An 18,226-nucleotide genomic window follows, 5' to 3' on the forward strand; every position below is an offset into this window, starting at 1 on the left:
CTTCCAAACAGTTAAAAACACTGCAGATTAAATGAGAGGAATTGTGGATTAAACGACTGTGATTCAACTGCCCCAAAGTGGCTGATACTCGGGGCAGTGCTCAGGGTGAATCCAAGAGCTGGGAAAAGGAAATGATGTGAGACTGTGTGTGGAACAGTGCGGATAACTCACACCAGCTGAGCATAGCACAGGCTAGAAAACCCATCACACTGAAATGCTGTTGAACTGATCTTCAGAAGCCACACAGAGATGCTTCTGAATACACCAAAAATCAACACCAGAAATGCAAAATGAAACAAGTTTATTATTTTCTCCAATAACTTCTGTAAATTACAAAGACAAAATACTAAACTACAGCATATAACTTTTCAATATTTAACCAGAGTACTCGTAATAAATACGCATCCGGAAACAAGATCAAAGGCTACACCTCGTCGAGCATCCTACAAAAATGTCTCAAGTTTTATATACTCTGCAGCATTTCTGTGCGGGGGCGGAAGGGGCTGTTTGTATTTTCTGAAGTGCTGTGACAAAAGGTCCTTTCACATTTCTTTGGAGCATTTTTGAAATTGCTTAACTATAATTAAACAACTTAAGAAAAGTAACACCAAGCTTTAAAGCCATTTTTGCTTTGCTGTCATTGGTCCTCATCCAATACAGATCAACGTATCATCCAGCACGGCCAAGCACCCACTGAGCCCAGGCAGCCCTGTGGGACGTGGGCCCTGTCAGAGCAGGCCCTGCTTTCGGTTAAATACTTTGGAGTCCTGGATTCTGTCTCTCTCCCTCAACAAGACTAATGCCATAAGGGAAGCTGCAAGCATGTTAGAAACATTTTTCACCTGAAAGTCAAGTGAACAGAAATATTTTTTCCCAAGACCTCTGCTATGCACCATAATATTACCATATCAAGGTTTTTAGCTTCAAAGTTGAAAAACAGATTGTTACTGACAGTCCTTCCAGAGATCATTTATGGGCGCTGGTAGAGTCAGGGTATTCAAAAACATTCAACGGGTGAAAAGAGGATTTGCTAGATTCAGAAATGTGCTACAGTTCTGAAGACACCATGGCTGAAAGTTCTAGGGGTGTTGGTGGCAGCTCATAGAAGGTCTGGCATACATAACTACCTTTTGCTATAGCTGAAAACTTTAAGGAAAAAGTTACATTTTTAAAAAGTCTCAAGCATGGCTACCTAAAAAGTATTTTGTTAATATAATCTGTAATTTCACTTATTTAGGGGTTTAGATATGAAAACATCTTTATGAGCCAATAAAAATATTACAGAGAAAAAAATACTTTTACAAAAATTGAGGTTAAGAACTATGAGGCATTTCTTTTGGCTGTAAACACACAGTTTACTGTCCCTTGTTGAAACACAAATGTTTGGATTTCCTGAGCTTCACGGATAACAGCAGGAGGCAAGTTTGCATAGAAAATTTGCAATATGTCAACAATTTACTTAAAAAAAGAACTTTTAAAGACAACTTGCTTTTGTTTTTAAGTTTCATATTTTAGTTAATAGCGCTCATCAAACTGAATATTGATAAGCACGGTGACGAGATATATAAGGCAGATGGGAAGAAAACATGGAATTAGAGTTTTTAAATCCACACGATACCATGATAAAGGGTTTTAAGCAGACACTTCATAACTAGTGCCATACTAATTTAGTTAGAAATTAAATCATGTTTTGGAATTGAAAGCCAAAGGCAAAAAGAGCTCTCATGTGCTGAATGGCACTGCCCAAGTACAGCAATGGAAGGAGCATATTCACTGCAGGAGGCCTCAGTACATCACTCGGTGGTGATGAAGCCACTCAGCCGGTCAGGTATGGAGGAGGGGCCCCCCCTGCCAGCATCAGGACCAGACCTCTGGATGTGGCTGATCCCAGCTCTGGAATCTGAAGGGATGACGGGAACTTTCACCTCTGCTGGTTTGAAGTCTCTAAGTAGTTCCGAGGCAGGCAGTCTTCTCCTGGGACGAGTCCTCAGAAACCTTTGGAAAGGGAAGAAGCTACGCTAGGCCACAGTGCATACCACACATGAGAACAATGGCAGCGGCTGCCAACAACTCTGGATCTAACACAAAGACGGATGACAAGGGGGGCAGTGTCCTGCCAAGGAATCCACTTTACTTCTTTTGAGACTGGTTTTTACACATGGTAAGGATTTGCTTCAGTACTTTCTGGACATCTTCATCCATCTGGCCCTAGGATATTCAAACACAAGATACTCATTAGAACCTAAATTAAGCCATGGGACTTTCTTCTCTGGGGAATGAGATGGCTGACTGCAGTGAAGATCTGGGGTATTTTCCCCCATCTTTCACAGGAATGTCAGCCCTATCATTTTCCAAATTTCTATGAGGAACTGAGTCAAAGAAAGCGTCCTGCCTTCATCCAGCTGGAAGATGAGGTGACAGTGTCTACCAAAACCCTCAGCAAAAGCTATCTGGGGTCTCAGTTGCAAATGTGAGTCCAGCAGCCAGAACACTAAGCATCATAGAGCCAAGGCAGCACTGGTAACTCTGAGGAGACCAGCATTGCTGGAAAATAAAGCCCCGGTCCTCCCAATGGAGGACCACATTGTCCCTCATTCCTCGATAAATGATGGGAGGGCAGGGCGTGGTGGCTCATGCCTACAATTTCAGCACTTTGGGAGGCCGAGGTGGGTGGATTGCTTGAGCTCAGGAGTTTGAGACCAGCCTGGGCAACATGGCAAAGCCCCACCTCTACAAAAAATACAAAAATTAGCCAGGTACGGTGGTAGGTGCCTGTAATCCCACCTGTTTGGGAGGCTAAGGTGGGAGGATCACTTGAGCCCGTGGGTTGAGGTTGCAGTGAGGCAAGATGATGCCATTACACTCCAGCCTGTGTGAAAGAGTGAGGCCCTGCCTTGAAAGATGGGGCTGTTCCTGGTAAACAGAGCACGAGGCTCCTGACATGGAACCCAAAGCAATGCAAAAGGCGTATTCGGGCTTTCCAGTGGAAAGGATTCTCCTCTAATTCTTGTTCATTCCACTAGTGAAATGATGGGAGTTCTGTCAACATCTGCTGCCATATTTCTTTAGGATGTCCAGAGACTTCAAGGGGCATAAGCATACCTGCACAGCATACAGAAGATGCATTCTGTAAACTGATATGACCTCCTGGTGGTGTTTCTTGCATTCCTAGAAAGGGAATATTTCACACTGTTAATGAGCTTAGGAGATCTTTAAAGAACAAAACCAAAAAGCTATGAGAAAGCTGCAGTCAAATGCTCCCCCAAGTGGTCCCCTCCACTTTATGCTAGCATTGGAAGTTTCTAAAATTGTTGTGGCCTTACTGGCTTGTGTATTTCTGAATACTTGTCAATAATCTTAGGGAAAAAAGTCTTGGTATGTCAACTCTAGAAAAAACTGTATAAAAAGGAATTATTATAATCCCGTTTGGTTTTAAAAATATATGCACTTTGGGAGGCTGAGGTGGGCGGATCACTTGAGGTCAGGAGTTCGAGACCAGCCTGACCAACATGGTGAAACCCCGTCTCTACTAAAAATACAAAAATTAGCCAGGCGTAGTAGTCAGTACCTGTAATCCCAGCTACTCAGGAGGCTGAGGCAGGAGAATCGCTTGAACCTGGGAGGCAGAGGTTGCAGTGAGCCGAGATTGTGACACTGCACTCCAGCATGGGTGACAGAACAAAACTCTGTCTCGAAAAAATAAAATATATATACGTGTGTGTGTCTCTATATATGTGTGTATACATGTGTGTATATATATTTACACATACTTATGCAAATATAGCTACATTAAATGTAAATACTGCAAGGAAATACATCAAATGTAAAAAGTGATTATCTCAGAGTTACTGAATTATGGAAAATTTTTATTTATAGGAACTTGTTAAGAGTTTTCTGTATTTTTCAACTTTTCTACAATGACCAAATATGTACCAATTTAATTTTTAAAGTCTATTATTTTTAAGGGAATTATTGATTACCCACTATATGGCCAGTGTTATAAAATCCTTGGGGAGCTCAATTATTTAGCTCTCAGTGTACCAAGGAGGCAAAGAGGGTGGTGGCCCCAGTCTCCAGTGGTTCCTCAATACAGCCGCTGATGCTGCTATTTCTCCTTGTTGAGCTATTATTCCAGTTCCTCTCAGTGGCTGTTTCAGGGGTCTTTATCTCGGAAACTCTTGTTCTAAGAGCCTGTCCTCTCAGAACATGATGAACATCATGAAAATTGAGAGCATCATATATGGATTACTTCAAAAATGTACAAAAGTCCATAATACCCATTCTTCCTCTCCTCCATCAGTGTCAGAATATGAGGTATCTTCCCGTTATTAAGGGACACTTTAAAACCTGTCCTTTAAGTTCACACCATAAGAAGGCACATTTGGCACTTCTGTCTGTGTTGTTCCCTCCCCACCTTTCAGCAATCCCTACTCAATTATTTATGATTTTATCTTCGGATCTGTCTTCCTTTCTATCCTTGCTTCTGTCATCATTTGCTTGGCTTCGATATCTGTGCGAATGATCCATCTAACACCTGAACCTCTCAGTTCCTCAACTTCAGCTTTAATAACGTGCTCCTCTTTGGTTCGGCAACTCCTCTCATGGCCGTAGCCCTGTGTCTATCATTACCACCTCTGAAATCTCAACTGAAAGCATCCCTCACCCTAACCACCACTTCCCATCTTTCCAGCAAACTTGCTTCAGGCTTCCCCCAACCCCTGCTGCGACTGCTTAGCCCCACCAGATACCTATCTACTTACTCACTTCTCTAGCAGCCAGTCTACTGCAGTCCAGATTCTACCCTCCTCCCCATTCCACTGGAATGGTTCTCACCAAGGTTCCCAAAAGCCAGCTAGTCCATGTGTCAGTCCTTGCCGAGTAACAACATATTCTTACTCAGACCTTCAAGACTCAGCACAAGTATAACTCCCGTAGGAAGCTTTTCATGACTCAGCAAGATTGGGTAGACACATTTCCTTTGTATGCCCATGGTATGCTGGGCATCTCTTTGTTGATAACTTTATATAGAGTATAAACTCCATGAGGGCAGGGACTGAGTCTTATTCATTTTATATCATCAGCACCATGTATAATACTGATGTATAGTAAGAGCTCAAACATATGTTGCATAATTATAAGAATTACTGTATAAACCAATAGCACTTTACCTAAAAGTCTGTAATGCCATTTTATCAGAAACCTGACCTCACTACATTTAGGTCTATTCTGAAGAAATCATCAAATCCATGTTCTGTTTGTATATGGAAGCTAGAGACAGTCCAGGACAGACTAACTCTGGATTTTAGGTAGAAAACGTAATGTACCCATGCCAACTCAATCCTTAACAGATACTATGGTAAGCTAAATAATGGCTCTCGAAAGATGTCCACATCCTAATTCCCAGAACCTGTGAATGTTACTTTATATGGCAAAAGGCATCTTGCAGATGAAATTAAGGGTTTTGAAATGGAGAGGGAGATTATCGTGGATTATCTAGGTAGGCTTTAGGTGTAATCACAAGGGTCCTTATAAGAGGGAGGCAAGAAAATCAAAGGCTGAAGGAGGAGATGGGAAGACTGAGCAGATGCTGGAGTGATGTGCCTCGAAGATGGAGGAAGGGGCCATGAGCCACGGAATGCAGGCGGCCTCTGGTAACTGGAAAAGGCGAGGAACCAGCCCTGCCAACAACTTGAAGTTAGTCCAGTGAAAGCGATTTTGGACTTCTGTTCAATGTAACTATAAAATAATTCACTCATGTTGTTTTAAACAAATTTGTGGTGATTTGTTACAGTGGACCCAGGAAACCAATTTAGATAAGGAAGTGCTTTCCTGGGTGAAATAAGGAGAGGGGCCAAGAAGCAGCTTCAGATATATAGAGATGCAACTACTAGAGATCCTGGCCCCTAACAAGAAAAAGCTCTTGCCACTGCTAGAGATGGGGAATGTTGCAGAAAAAGGAGAAGGGGTAAAAAGTTAGTGTATGAGTGAGCACGTAGTCTCCTCCCACTGTCCTATCGGTTCTTTCCTTCCCAGTGAATATCTGATCCATTGCATTGCTGATAACGACTGAGAATTCCACCAGTGGCTTCCTCTTTCGCCCTCACTGAAGAAATCAGTCAACTGCTCATTGAAGTACATTCCTTTGGGCTGGGAATCTTTTTGTTCATGCCCACTCGCCCTAGCAGCTGAGACGGTATGGAATCTGCCAGACCCTCCACCCCAAACCAGGCAGCAGAAACAAGCCCCTCACCGCCAGCTGGTTCTGGAGCTGTTTGACTTGCTGCTGCAGTGCCTCCAGCTGCTGACTCTGCCTTTTGGATGAGCTTGTTGAGTAGGAGAGCTGGGAGAGGCTGTTCAGGGCCTCCTTCAATTTGGTGACTTCCTTTGACATCTCATTTATCTAGGAACAAAGGAAAATGGTATTAACAGGCAGTAACATGTCTGCAAAGCAAAATTTCATATATTTCTAAGCCTCAAACACAGTCATCTCTTTTGGTCTCTGGGACTTAAGACTTTGGAACAATTCCCTTTTAATACATTTAAATTAAAAAAACTCATAAAATGAAACATAACAAAATCAGACAAACTAACAAAGCCTGCTACATCCATTAGGTTCAGATAAAGGCCCTTGAATTACATATTATGTTTTGGTGATGGTGGTAACATCACCAAAGCTGTGATGTTGGTTTCCTAGTTTTAAAAGGGTATGATTGAAAAAAATATCAGAATTAGGATTTCAGGCTTTATTTGGAGACAGCTATATTTCGTCCAATACTGCTGACATGGGCGATCAGGAATAAGGCCTAGGAAGCCTGATATCTCTGGACATCTTTCTTTAAAGTAAACACAAGTAACTCCCCACCGTACCCCACCACTCGCTAATCCGTTTCCGTGGCTGGTAAAGCTCTTTTGAAACACTCATTACAAAAGAATAAAGATAAGTAGTCTCTGATGAATGCCATTCGGAACCTCCGAGACAGGGGACTAGAGATGCAGAGCTGATTAAGGTGTGGAACCATCCCCCCGAACTTTCCCTTTGCTTCCCTCCTTCCTCCAGCAGCATGATCAGCACCATCTCTTGTGTCCAGTGCCATCTCAAACCGCCGGGTCCCCACATTCCTTTTCCTCTCCCATATACCTGTCAAAGGAGGGGCCAGCGAGGGTAGCTTTTACACTGACTTGAGGGGAAGCTGATGGACCTTAGGGAAGCAGGATTAAGTCTAGGAGTATTTTAGTTTCACATTATGGAGGAATCTGTTCCGAATCCAAAAAAGAACTTGAAGTTTGAGGTGGATCACAAATACTTTTCAGTTTGCAAGTTCACTTCTGATCCCCAACACTGGCAAAGCTTCTGTAAAATGATTTTTGAAGGACAAGTATGCATCACATATGTGAAAATGCTTTAGTATAAGGAGAAGTGGCCAGAGATTGATGTTTGCTTATTTATTATTTTTTGAGGCAGGGTCTTACTCTGTTGCCCAGGTTAGAGTGCAGTGGCATTGATATGGCTCATGACAACCTTGACTTCTAGCACTCTAGTGATTTTCCTGCCTTAGCCTCTTAAGTGGCTGGGACTACATGATCGCACCACCATGCCTGGCTAATTTTTAAATTTTTTGTACACATGGGGTCTCACTACGTTGCTGAGGCTGGTCTCAAGCCATCCTCCCATTATGGCCTCCCAAACTGCTGGAATTAGAGGAGTGATGCCCAGCAGATGTGTTTTTAAAATATAAATACCCAACAAACTATTCTTTTTTTTTTTTTGAGATGAAGTCTTACTCTGTTGCCCAGGCTGGAGTGGAGTGGCCTGATCTTGGCTCACTGCAACCTCCACCTCCTGAGTTCAAGTGATTCTCCTGCCTCAGCCTCCCTAGTAGCTGGGATTACAGGCATGTGCCACCACGCCCAGCTAACTTTTGTATTTTTAGTAGAGATGTGGTTTCACCATGTTGGCCAGGATGGTCTCAGACTCCTGACCTCAAGTGATCTCAGCCTCCCAAAATGCTGGGATTATAGGCGTGAGCCACCACATCTGGCCGATCCAACAAACTATTCTTAATGTGGCTTTGGGGACAGATAAAGTTCATGTGCAGAGTCTCTGAGCATTCACTCCAGTTTAGTGCCAACACTAGAAGTATTTAATATAGTAAAAACCAAAGAGACTAAGACTTATTGCTAGAAACCCAACAGCAGTGCAGTTTCACCAACCTTTTTATCCTTATCTTCCTCCAGTTTTGAAGAGCTCTCAGAATATCTTTTCATTTCTGCAAGTTCTTCCTGAGCTTGCTGGAATTTTTGCAGAAGTTCATTTACTTCTTGCTCTTTGGATTTCAAGAGAGTCTGAATATTTTCCTTTTCTCTTTTCACCTGTGAGACCTCACTTCTAATCTGGGCAACCTCTGAATGGACCTTCTCTTTCTCTTTCACTGATTCCTTTAATTTCGATGCTAACACACTCACTTCACTCTCTAAGGATGACTGGAGCTTTTCATAGGAAGACCGGGGTACCATTGCATCAGTCATAGCAGCTTTCTCTTCTAAGAGTTGTTTCTCCAGCTTTGCTACTTCCACTTCCTTGCTTGCAAGGTGTTCCTTAAGATTGCTTATTTTTTCTTCCATCTCTTTTGCTGCAGTCCGCAGCGTGGTTATCACTTGCAAATGTTCTGTGATAGAGACAGAGTTCTCTTTTTGTGCATCGACCAGTTGTTTGAGCTGGGTCAACTCGTTCAACACTTTTGAATACTGAGACTTCATTTCGGACAGTGCATCTTCTGCTTTAGCCCTGGACACGTTTGTCAATTGCATCAGTTTCTCATGCTCTGCTTTATGGATATATTCAGCTGTGATATCCTCTAGAGATTTCCTCTTCCGGTAATCCTCCAGTTCAGCCTGGGCTTCTTTGTACAGCTGTGACAGCTCGCTCACCTGTTTGTTGAGTTCATCTATCATCCTATTCATGGCTTCTTTCATGTCCTCAGCTTCATCACTGGCTTCCTGTGTCATCTGACTTTTTAGTGTGTCTTTTAATTTCATGATTTCTTCTTGGGCCTCTTGGTATTTCTCAAACAAAAATGCTTTCTCCTTATTCATATTCTCAATAACAGAACAATATGAACTTTTCATTTCCTCATACTCTTCCACAGGTGGCTTAATCACTGTACCTTTCTCCCTCTCTACCAGCTTTTCCTCTAACTCTCTTACTTTCTCTTTATTTCTTTCACTTTCTTCTAATGCATTCTGCAGATCCTGCTTGAGCACATTTATTTCCTCTTCCGTGACCCTCAGCTCATGGAGATGTGAATAATTATCCATGCTCTCAGGCGAGACAAGACCCAGTTTCATCTGCTTCTGCACACTAAGGACTTCTTTCATAGCCTCCTCGTATTTGCTCTGAGTTTCTTTAAGTTTCTGGCTGAGGTCAGAGCTGTTCTCGGAAATCTCAGTGTTGTTTAAGCATACCAGTTCTGCCCTTCGGGACTGGAGTTCAACCTGTAGCTGTTTTCTCTCTGCCTCAGAGCTCTCTAATCTCTTCTGTAAATCTTGCAAAATCTCTTGCAGTTGCTGAATTCTGACGTCACTGTCAGGCGTGGATTTACCTAAAGCATGTATTAAGACAGGTGGAGATGATTTGGAGTCTGGGGGAGAGGTTTCACCAGGTTTCCCCAGGGAGGGGCCCAAGTCAGTTTGGGTGGAATGATATGAGTCAAAGCTTAGGTCTGCTTCTGCCTCCTTGGGTGATTTGGCCTAGGAAAAAAAGCAAGAATTAAATAATACGAAAGGGGTGGTTAGCTAAGCCAGCAACTAGAATGAGAGGAGTAAATCTGCAACTTTGGTATGGGAGAGTAGCATGATCACTTTGCCTGTGTATTCTCATGCCATGAAAAAAGATGGTCTGGGACATGAGTGGGACTAATGACACAAAGCTTGCTTTGGGTTCTATTGGGACAGATGATTGGTGTCACTTTGAAAACAATAAAATTGTTTACTCTACAAAGCCTCCAATTCAAAATTTTACTTCATTTCTTTGATCATTCTGCTTATCAAGAGGGGTAATGGATATATAGTACAGCTATTTCTTCTTTTTATTTTTTGGTACAGCCATTTCTTATCAAGCTCTTAAACCTGTTAAGTGATCAACTTTACTAAATGAATGGATAATATTATATATACATGTACACATACACACATATAATTTAAAACATAAAATTCTAATGTATATATAAAATCAAAATATAAAATTTTATATGTAAAATTATACGTATCATTCTATGTATATAGTATATTTTATATAGAATTTTTCTATAAATTTTGTTTACATTTTATTTATATAATTAAGCATATAGAATTTTTAATACTGATCATACTATGTGTATAATCATATATAATTTGCCAGTTGAATAATTTACAGAAAGAGTTAATGAATAACACTCTCATGAAACGAATAATCTGAAACTATAAGATACTTAAAGCTAATATTTAAAAAGAAACTAATGTACACATTTAAAACAAAATACATCTAACTACTGAAAAGACCAAGAGCTTGACTCTACAGAATAGTCCATGACAGCAATCTATTTATATACCTGTAATTTATCTTGTAACTCCTTATTGTGTAAGGTAAGGGAAGCAACTTTTGCTTGCAATAGGGCAAGAAGATCTTGTTGGTCAGCTTCAGAACTTATATCTAATAAGCTATCAGCACCTTGGGAAAGAGAAAGCCATTTAAAATAACATAAAACAATTAAACTCTTATTTCTCTAACCTGAGACAAATTCACTTGCTAGCCTAATCCAGTTCTTCTTCCTGGTCCTAACTATAAAACGCCCTAGCAACTGGATGGATGAACTAAAATTTTCATGTACTGGGCTTTCCTTACTGTGGATTGCTAGCACAATACTGGATACATGTGTATACAAGGCAATTCTGAAAATTGATGAACTTGGTCATATATTTCCTATTCATTTGCTTAAGTGTCATATCTAGTTGTTTTTAGTTCTTCCCTGTGCCTTATAAGTCTCAATTCTGGGAATTGTTTTAGAAATGTCTCTGGAATCTGGTTTATTTCTTTGCCCCTACCACTATTACTGTAATTCAGACTTTATCACTTTACTTGGAAACCCTGCAAACAGCTTCCCAACAAATCTCTGCCCCTCTCCTCTTCCCAGTGAAACTGTAGCCTGCACAGCAACGTTAGACCAGTCTTCCTAAAACATACCTTGATTGGGTCATTCCTTTGGGTCAAGTGCTTTCATTATTTTCCCTCCAAAAATAATTTTCAGATTCCTTTATCTGGGTTCAGACCTCTATGATTTGGCCCCAGTCTACTTCTTCAGGTTCATGACGCTGCTACTTTTCTAGATTCCTGTTTTCCTGAGATTCATGGTTCCCATCACACACTCTACATTCTCAACATATGGCTGATTCTTTCATTCTTTATCCACAGGATCGCCCTGCAGAATCTCTCTGCCTAGAGAATTCTTAGGCATCATGTCAAACTTTGCCCAGTACTTGAAGCATTCAATGACCTCTCTAGCATGAAACTGTCTTCTCTGAATCCCACAGTAATCCCTGTTGGTAACCACAACTTTCTGACATCCTACTGATTATCATGCTGAAATTGCAACTTAAGGAGTGCTATTCAAGGTGCTCACTGAGATAGCAAACTTCCTCTAGAAGGCAATGCAATGTACTGCTTCCTTCATCTAGAAAGTCCTACGAAAAATATGTCAGCTGGACAAAACAATGTGCTCAGTGAAGTAACTGTGTGAATTTCTGGTCCAAACTTAATATTATTATTACTTTTTGAGGTAGAATCTTGCTCTGTCACCCAAGCTGGAGAGTGGTGGCATGATCTCGGCTCACTGCAACCTCTGCCTCCCAGATTCAAGCGATTCTCCTGCATCAGCCTCCCAAGTAGCTGGGACTACAGGTATGCTCAATAATTATTACATAAAATCTCAATAATTTTATGTAATAGCTAATTTTTGTATTTTTAGTAGAGATGGGGTTTTGCCATGTTGGCCAGGCTGGTCTCGAACTCCTGACCTCAGGTGATCTGCCCACCTCAGCCTCCCAAAGTGCTGGGATTACAGGTGTGGGCCACCACGCCCGGCTCAAACTCCCTAATTATTATAGCTAGTACATATTTTACCCACACTTTGTAAAGCGCTGATCTGCTTTTTATTTTCTCACAGTCATGTAATGCAAAGATGAAAACTTTAATCTTAACTTGGAAGGATGCAAAATGACCTTTCTTCATAGAAATCCTTGCTTCTCATCATAAGTCTGATGCCTAAATCCCAGCTTTCTGAGTTTCCTTGACATGAAGTCTGGTGAGTGTGAAATGAACTAGGGAACTGGGAGCATAAATGCATTCTAAGAAATAAAAGCTATTTCTAAGATACAGTGAATGTTTTTTGAATGTTTTTTGAAGTACCCAGTGTAACATTTGTTTAGTTATATCAACACTGATCTCTGCCAGGAATTAGAAAGTTTAATGTTTCTAGGGCCATGTGTGGTGGCTCATGCCTATAATCCCAGCACTATGGGAGGCCAAGGTGGGAGGATCACTTGAGCTCAGGAGCTTGAGACCAGCCTGGGCAATACAGTAAGACCCCATCTCTAAAATAAATAAACATATACATACATACATACATAAAAAATATTTCTAAGTTCTGCAAATTAAAGGCTCCAAACACCTATGAAATACACAACAGATTAAGACACTGAATGCTGGAGCAAAAATGGACCTTTGAAATAATTTCTTCTACATTTTAAGTGGATTCTAAAGATACTGTATTACATTCTTAGAGGGTAAATTATTCTTAGGAGGCACTCTTTAACAGATACAATGAATTAAATCCTATGATCATAAAGGCAATATGATTACATATGATTTCATGAACATTCTTGTCTTTGCGTGTGTCTACTTAAAATCCACAGTAGAAAAGTTAGATGGGGACAGTCATGGAGGTGGCATGGTGGGTTCTCCCTTCATGAAATAATGTGCTGCTCAGCTGCAAAGACTGTGGTTAGCAGACAGCAGAAGCCTATGGACCTCATCTGAAAATGTTTTTAAATGCGTAAGATAAAATATACAGGCTACAGTAACTTAAGAGCTTATTTGGTAACAATAACAAGATCTGGCAGCAGGTCTAATTTTTAGTAGCAATATTGTAAGCATTTCAAGATATCTGCAGTAACACTAAGGTGATAGGAATTCTCTTGGTGACAAAATCACTGGTCTACTAATACCACTCGGGCTTCTTGCCTGTATTCATAATTGAAGGAACTGCTAACATGTAGTTTGGGACAAATGAAAATAAAGATGTATTTTTCAAAATTCAAATTCAGAGACTCTTTAAAATGCAGGTGAAGGCACCCTGAAGTACAGAGTGCATCAGCCTGTGCATTACCGGCAGCTCTGTGTGGACATGCTGGCTCGTGACCTTTTTACACAGTACCCCAGCTTGGCCTTTGCTCTCTTTAAATGGACATGAAACGGGTGGGTTGAAGGAAAAAAACCAGATGCTTCCTCATCTTACCTGTGGTACTGTCACTTAGTCTGTCTTTGTTTTCTCGTATAGAACTGATCTCAGCCTATTGAAACACAAAAATGACTTAAAGAACATTTCTGAATGTAACATTGCACAAAAGAATCAAGTAGACTTTCCTCCTTGAGCTTATGCAGAGCAGATCTGGCATTATCCTACTAGAAAAGCAGCTAGAAAGTCTCAAAGAAAGAAGATATTTTAAGCTATAAATGAGTAAAAGTGACAATTATCCACTAAGTTTAATTTCTAAAACATTAGACGTTCCAGAGGGTATATCAGAAGTTTCATTTAGTGAGTACAATGCAAATATATTTAAGATTACAATAATTTTATGTAATTGCTAATTTACTGAGTTATGTACTAAAAACTGAGACGTAAATACTGCTTTCATAATGAAGTCAAAGAGAAGTTCTATATGTCTGCATTACACATTGATTGAAATATTTTAAAGCAGATTTTTTAGCTTTATCATTTCATAAGTTATCTGCTATTAAAGTTATTATTAACCTTTCCAAGGGAAATGGCAATAAATATCATATAGTCTTAGATCGGCAATAGATTCCCTAAAGATTTTCTCTAATCCTTTGTCCCTCAATATCTGTTAACATCCTGTAAAAATTCTTGGAACTTCAAAGCCACGCTCTCATTTCAAAACATTACAGTGACTTGCTAAAAATTACAGTGTGGCATCCAAATGAGCCAGTCAATGATAAGATAATTTTTCAGCCAAGATACCTTTGTAAAAGCCCAAATGCTAAACAATAAAGTGGATTATTTTTAGTAAGCGCTTAGCTTTACAAAAAGCAGTCCTTTCACTTTTATAACAAATTTACTTGTTTTTATATTCTCCACTATATAAGGTACAATAAACTGCATCCAGCTAAAGTTTACAAGTTGAGGAGGTTTTGACGATGTATACCTATGGAACCAAAACTGTAGTCAAGATAGAGAATCTCTTCCTTATGCCTAGAAGTTTCTTCTTGCCTCATTACAACCCCTCCTTGCCCACGTCATTCCTAGGCAACCACAACTCTCTTTTTTTGCATTTCTTAGAATTCCTATAAATGGAATGTCATCCATATGAATTTTTTGGTGGCTGGCTTCTCTCAGCATGATGACTTTTCCGATTCAACTATGATGTTACTTGCACTACAGTTCATTCCTCTTTGTTGGCAGATAATATTTCATTATACGGGTATATTTCATTTTCTTTATTCACTTGTTGATGGACATTTGGATTGCTTCCAATTTGGGAAGGTTGTGAATAAAGCTGCTACAAACATTTGCATACAAGATTGTGTGTAAACATGTAATTTCGTTTATTTTGGTAAACATCTATGAGTGGATGGGTGGATCATATATTAGGTTTATATTTAACTTTAATGAAACTTCCAGCTTTCTAAACTGTTTATAATAGTTACTCCATTTTAGATTCTCACCAGCAGAAAATGGAGTTCTAGTTCTGCCACATCCTCACTTGGTAGTTTTAGTCTTTTTAAACTTTAGCGATTTTAAATATATATCACCTTTTTTTTTTTTTTTTTGAGACGGAGTCTCTGTTGCCCAGGCTGGAGTGCAGTGGCACGATGTTGGTTCACTGCAACCTCCGCCTCCCGGGTTCAAGTGATTCTCCTGTCTCAGCCTTCCGAGTAGCTGGGACTACAGGTGTGTGCCACCATACCCAACTAATGTTTTGTACTTTTAGTAGAGATGGGGTTTCACCATGTTAGCCAGGATGGTCTCGATCTCTTGATCTCGTGATCCGACCACTTCGGCCTCCCAAACTGCTGGGATTACAGGCGTGAGCTGTGAGCCACCGCGCCTGGCCTAGATACCACTTTTTTCTCCTCCCTAAGCTAACATAGGAATAAATGTCACTTTTTAATCTTGTTTTTTTTGTTTTTTGTTTTTTCAGAAATGACAGTCTTTTATACTCTACCTCTGAAAAATCATAATTTGCGATATTATTCTTCGGATTGCATTGCTTCTTTGAGGCACAGTCATATCAGAAGATATTATGGTACTAACTATAAGAGTATAGTTGCCTTGTCTTATATAGAAATTTATCTGAAGAGTTTATTAGTAAAGTCTAAAGTGAGCGAAATGATAGGTTGATAGAATCTTTTTCAGATTAATGTGTATCCAAGTTAAAAGAAAACATCTTTAGTAATTCCAAATAAGAAAAAGTAAGTAAATATACAATATTGAAATTTCATGTTAACAATTATAAATTTTATTTCCCCCTGAGTACAATTTCTCAGTATGTTAGATAAACACATATTAAATGGAAATATCCTCCTACTTCCTTAAAATATTTTCCAACCACAAATCTACAGATCCAGCTGGATAAGACGTAATAGATTTTCTAACATTTGTAAAATAAATACATATTACTTTTATAGTCAGGAAAAAAATTAACTATACAATTCTCAGTAAGACAACAGAGGATAACACGTTTCTGTCTCTTTGACTGGAATTAATATAAACTTAATTGGGTAAGAAGACTGGTTATCTAGCAAGTTCTTATCTTTGTCTCTTTTTTAAAAAACCTTTTAAAGCACTTTTTATTTGGAGCAATTTAAGATTTACAAAAACGTTGCAAGATAGAAAACTTCACTTATTTCTCCTAATGTTTACAACATATGTAGCCATTATACATTTGTCAATTGGTAAATTACTACCATCTAAGTTACAACTTTATTCAAATTGTGCCAGTTTTTCGAATAATGGCCTTTTTCTGTCCCAGGATCCAATCTAGGATATTTCGTTATAAATAGAGAAGTTCCTGAAATATAATTTTTGGCGTTTCCTCAATATTCTGCATTCAGGAAAGAATGAGGAGAATAACAGGTAGAAGCTGGTAACTTCTACACCTTTTTTTTTGAAAAAGTTAATTTATTTTTTAGTAGACAAATAAAAGTTGTATATATTTACCACGTACATCATGATGTCTGCAAATATGTACATAATGTGAAATGGCCATGGAGCTAATTAATCTCACACACTGATCATTTTTTGTGATGAAAACGTTTAAAATCCACTCTCTAAGTGACTTGCAGAATCGAATGCGTTGTTGTTAACTATAGTCACCATGTTGTACCATGGATCTCTTGAACTTATTCCTTTTATCTGGATGAAATGTTGTATCCTCTAGCCAACATCTCCCCAATAACTCCCACCACTCCCCCAATTATCATTCTACTCTCTGCTTCTATGGGTTCAACTTTTTTAGATTCCATATAAGTAAACTGTCCCTGCTCCCCCGCACAAGACACTCGCTCTGTCACCCACGCTGGAGTGCAGTGTCCGGATCCTGGCTCACTGCAACCTCTGCCTCCTGGGTTCAAGTAATTCTCCTGCCTCAGCCTCCTGAGTAGCTGGGACTACAGGTGCCTGCCACTGAGCCCAACTAATTTTTGTATTTTTTTCTTTTCTTTTTCTTTTTTTGAGACAGAGTCTCGCTCTGTTGCCAGGCTAGAGTGCAGTGGCGTAGTCTCGGCTCACTGCAATCTCTGCCTCCTGGGTTCAAGTGATTCTCCCTGGGACTACAGGCATGTACCACCATGCCCAGCTAATTTTTGTACTTTTAGTAGAGATGGGGTTTCACCATGTTGGCCAGGATGGTCTCGATCTCTTGACCTTGTGATCCCCCTGCCTTGGCCTCCCAAAGTGCTGGGATTACAGGCATGAGACACCAGCCCTGGCCTAATTTTTGTATTTTTAGTAGAGACGGGGTTTCGCCGCATTGGCCAAGCTTGTCTTGAACTCCTGACCTCAGGTGATCCGTCCACCTTGACCTCCCAAAATGCTGGGGTTACAGGTGTGAGCCACTGCACCCAGCCCTCGTCTCTTTTTTTTTTTAAATGAAGAAAATCAATTATTGGTTTGTAAATTTAATTTATTCACTCAATTATTTTTTAAAAATTTTAAATTATTATGGATACAATCTAGCTGTACACATTCTTGCTTTGTGGGGTCCATGCCAGAAAAAATAATCAAGGGGTACTTCATGGTGAAAAGGTTGTGAACCAATGATTCAGAAGTATATTCTGTTTTACTCAGTGTTATATAACTTAAAGCAAGTCTATCAGGTATCTTAAAATACAGTAACAAAACTGAATACAGAACGGAAATACCTTGAAGGGTGGTTCAGCAAAAAATACTGATTCCTTTCCTGAAAGCGGCGTCGAAGTTATTGATCTTGGGGAGGAGACATCACTCAACTAAAAAAGAAACAAAATGAAAATCATCAATAAAGAATTATCTTCAAACTCCTCTTCTCCAGTGCTGAAGGATCAACCTGTTTAGCCAATGCAATGAAATCTAACAGTAAGTATCCTTGGCATCAATTAATTCAAGGGTAGGATATTTTCAATGCAGTTCAGCTACTTCAAATACTTTCTGAAAGTTCATGGAATATAACTTTGCTCCTATATTAGAATCAGTTTTTTAAAAATCTATAAAACTTCCATTACAGGTTAAGAATATTAATAAGTACGCTGACATACATTTAAAAAATAGGAGATGAGCTATTCCTCTCTACTATTTAAATATGGATTATTCTCTTTGTGGCCTATGAATTTTAAAATAACAAATCTCGATGTGTTTTTACATACCGTTACATAGATTACTGAGCTTCCTCCTCTATGTAAAGGTCACTATAAGCTCAG

General features: G+C 39.6%; 1 protein-coding gene across 2 annotated transcripts in view; it reads right to left on the reverse strand.

Annotated features, from left to right (window-relative positions):
- Window positions 1-284: 284 nt before the first annotated feature.
- RAI14 (retinoic acid induced 14) overlaps window positions 285-18,226 on the reverse strand; it is a 174,706-nt gene continuing 156,764 nt past the window's right edge. For both annotated transcript variants that reach the window (XM_007961324.3, XM_007961325.3), the window contains 7 exons: window positions 17,693-17,779; window positions 13,548-13,602; window positions 10,587-10,705; window positions 8,212-9,747; window positions 6,251-6,400; window positions 3,103-3,168; window positions 285-2,208 (listed from right to left, as the gene is read on the reverse strand). In XM_007961324.3, coding sequence (XP_007959515.1) covers window positions 2,131-2,208; window positions 3,103-3,168; window positions 6,251-6,400; window positions 8,212-9,747; window positions 10,587-10,705; window positions 13,548-13,602; window positions 17,693-17,779 — 2,091 coding nt within the window. In that variant the 3' untranslated portion in view covers window positions 285-2,130. The remainder of the gene's footprint in view (window positions 2,209-3,102; window positions 3,169-6,250; window positions 6,401-8,211; window positions 9,748-10,586; window positions 10,706-13,547; window positions 13,603-17,692; window positions 17,780-18,226) is intronic.

This window comes from Chlorocebus sabaeus, chromosome 4, assembly GCF_047675955.1.
Source record: "Chlorocebus sabaeus isolate Y175 chromosome 4, mChlSab1.0.hap1, whole genome shotgun sequence".
Lineage (NCBI taxonomy): Eukaryota > Metazoa > Chordata > Mammalia > Primates > Cercopithecidae > Chlorocebus > Chlorocebus sabaeus.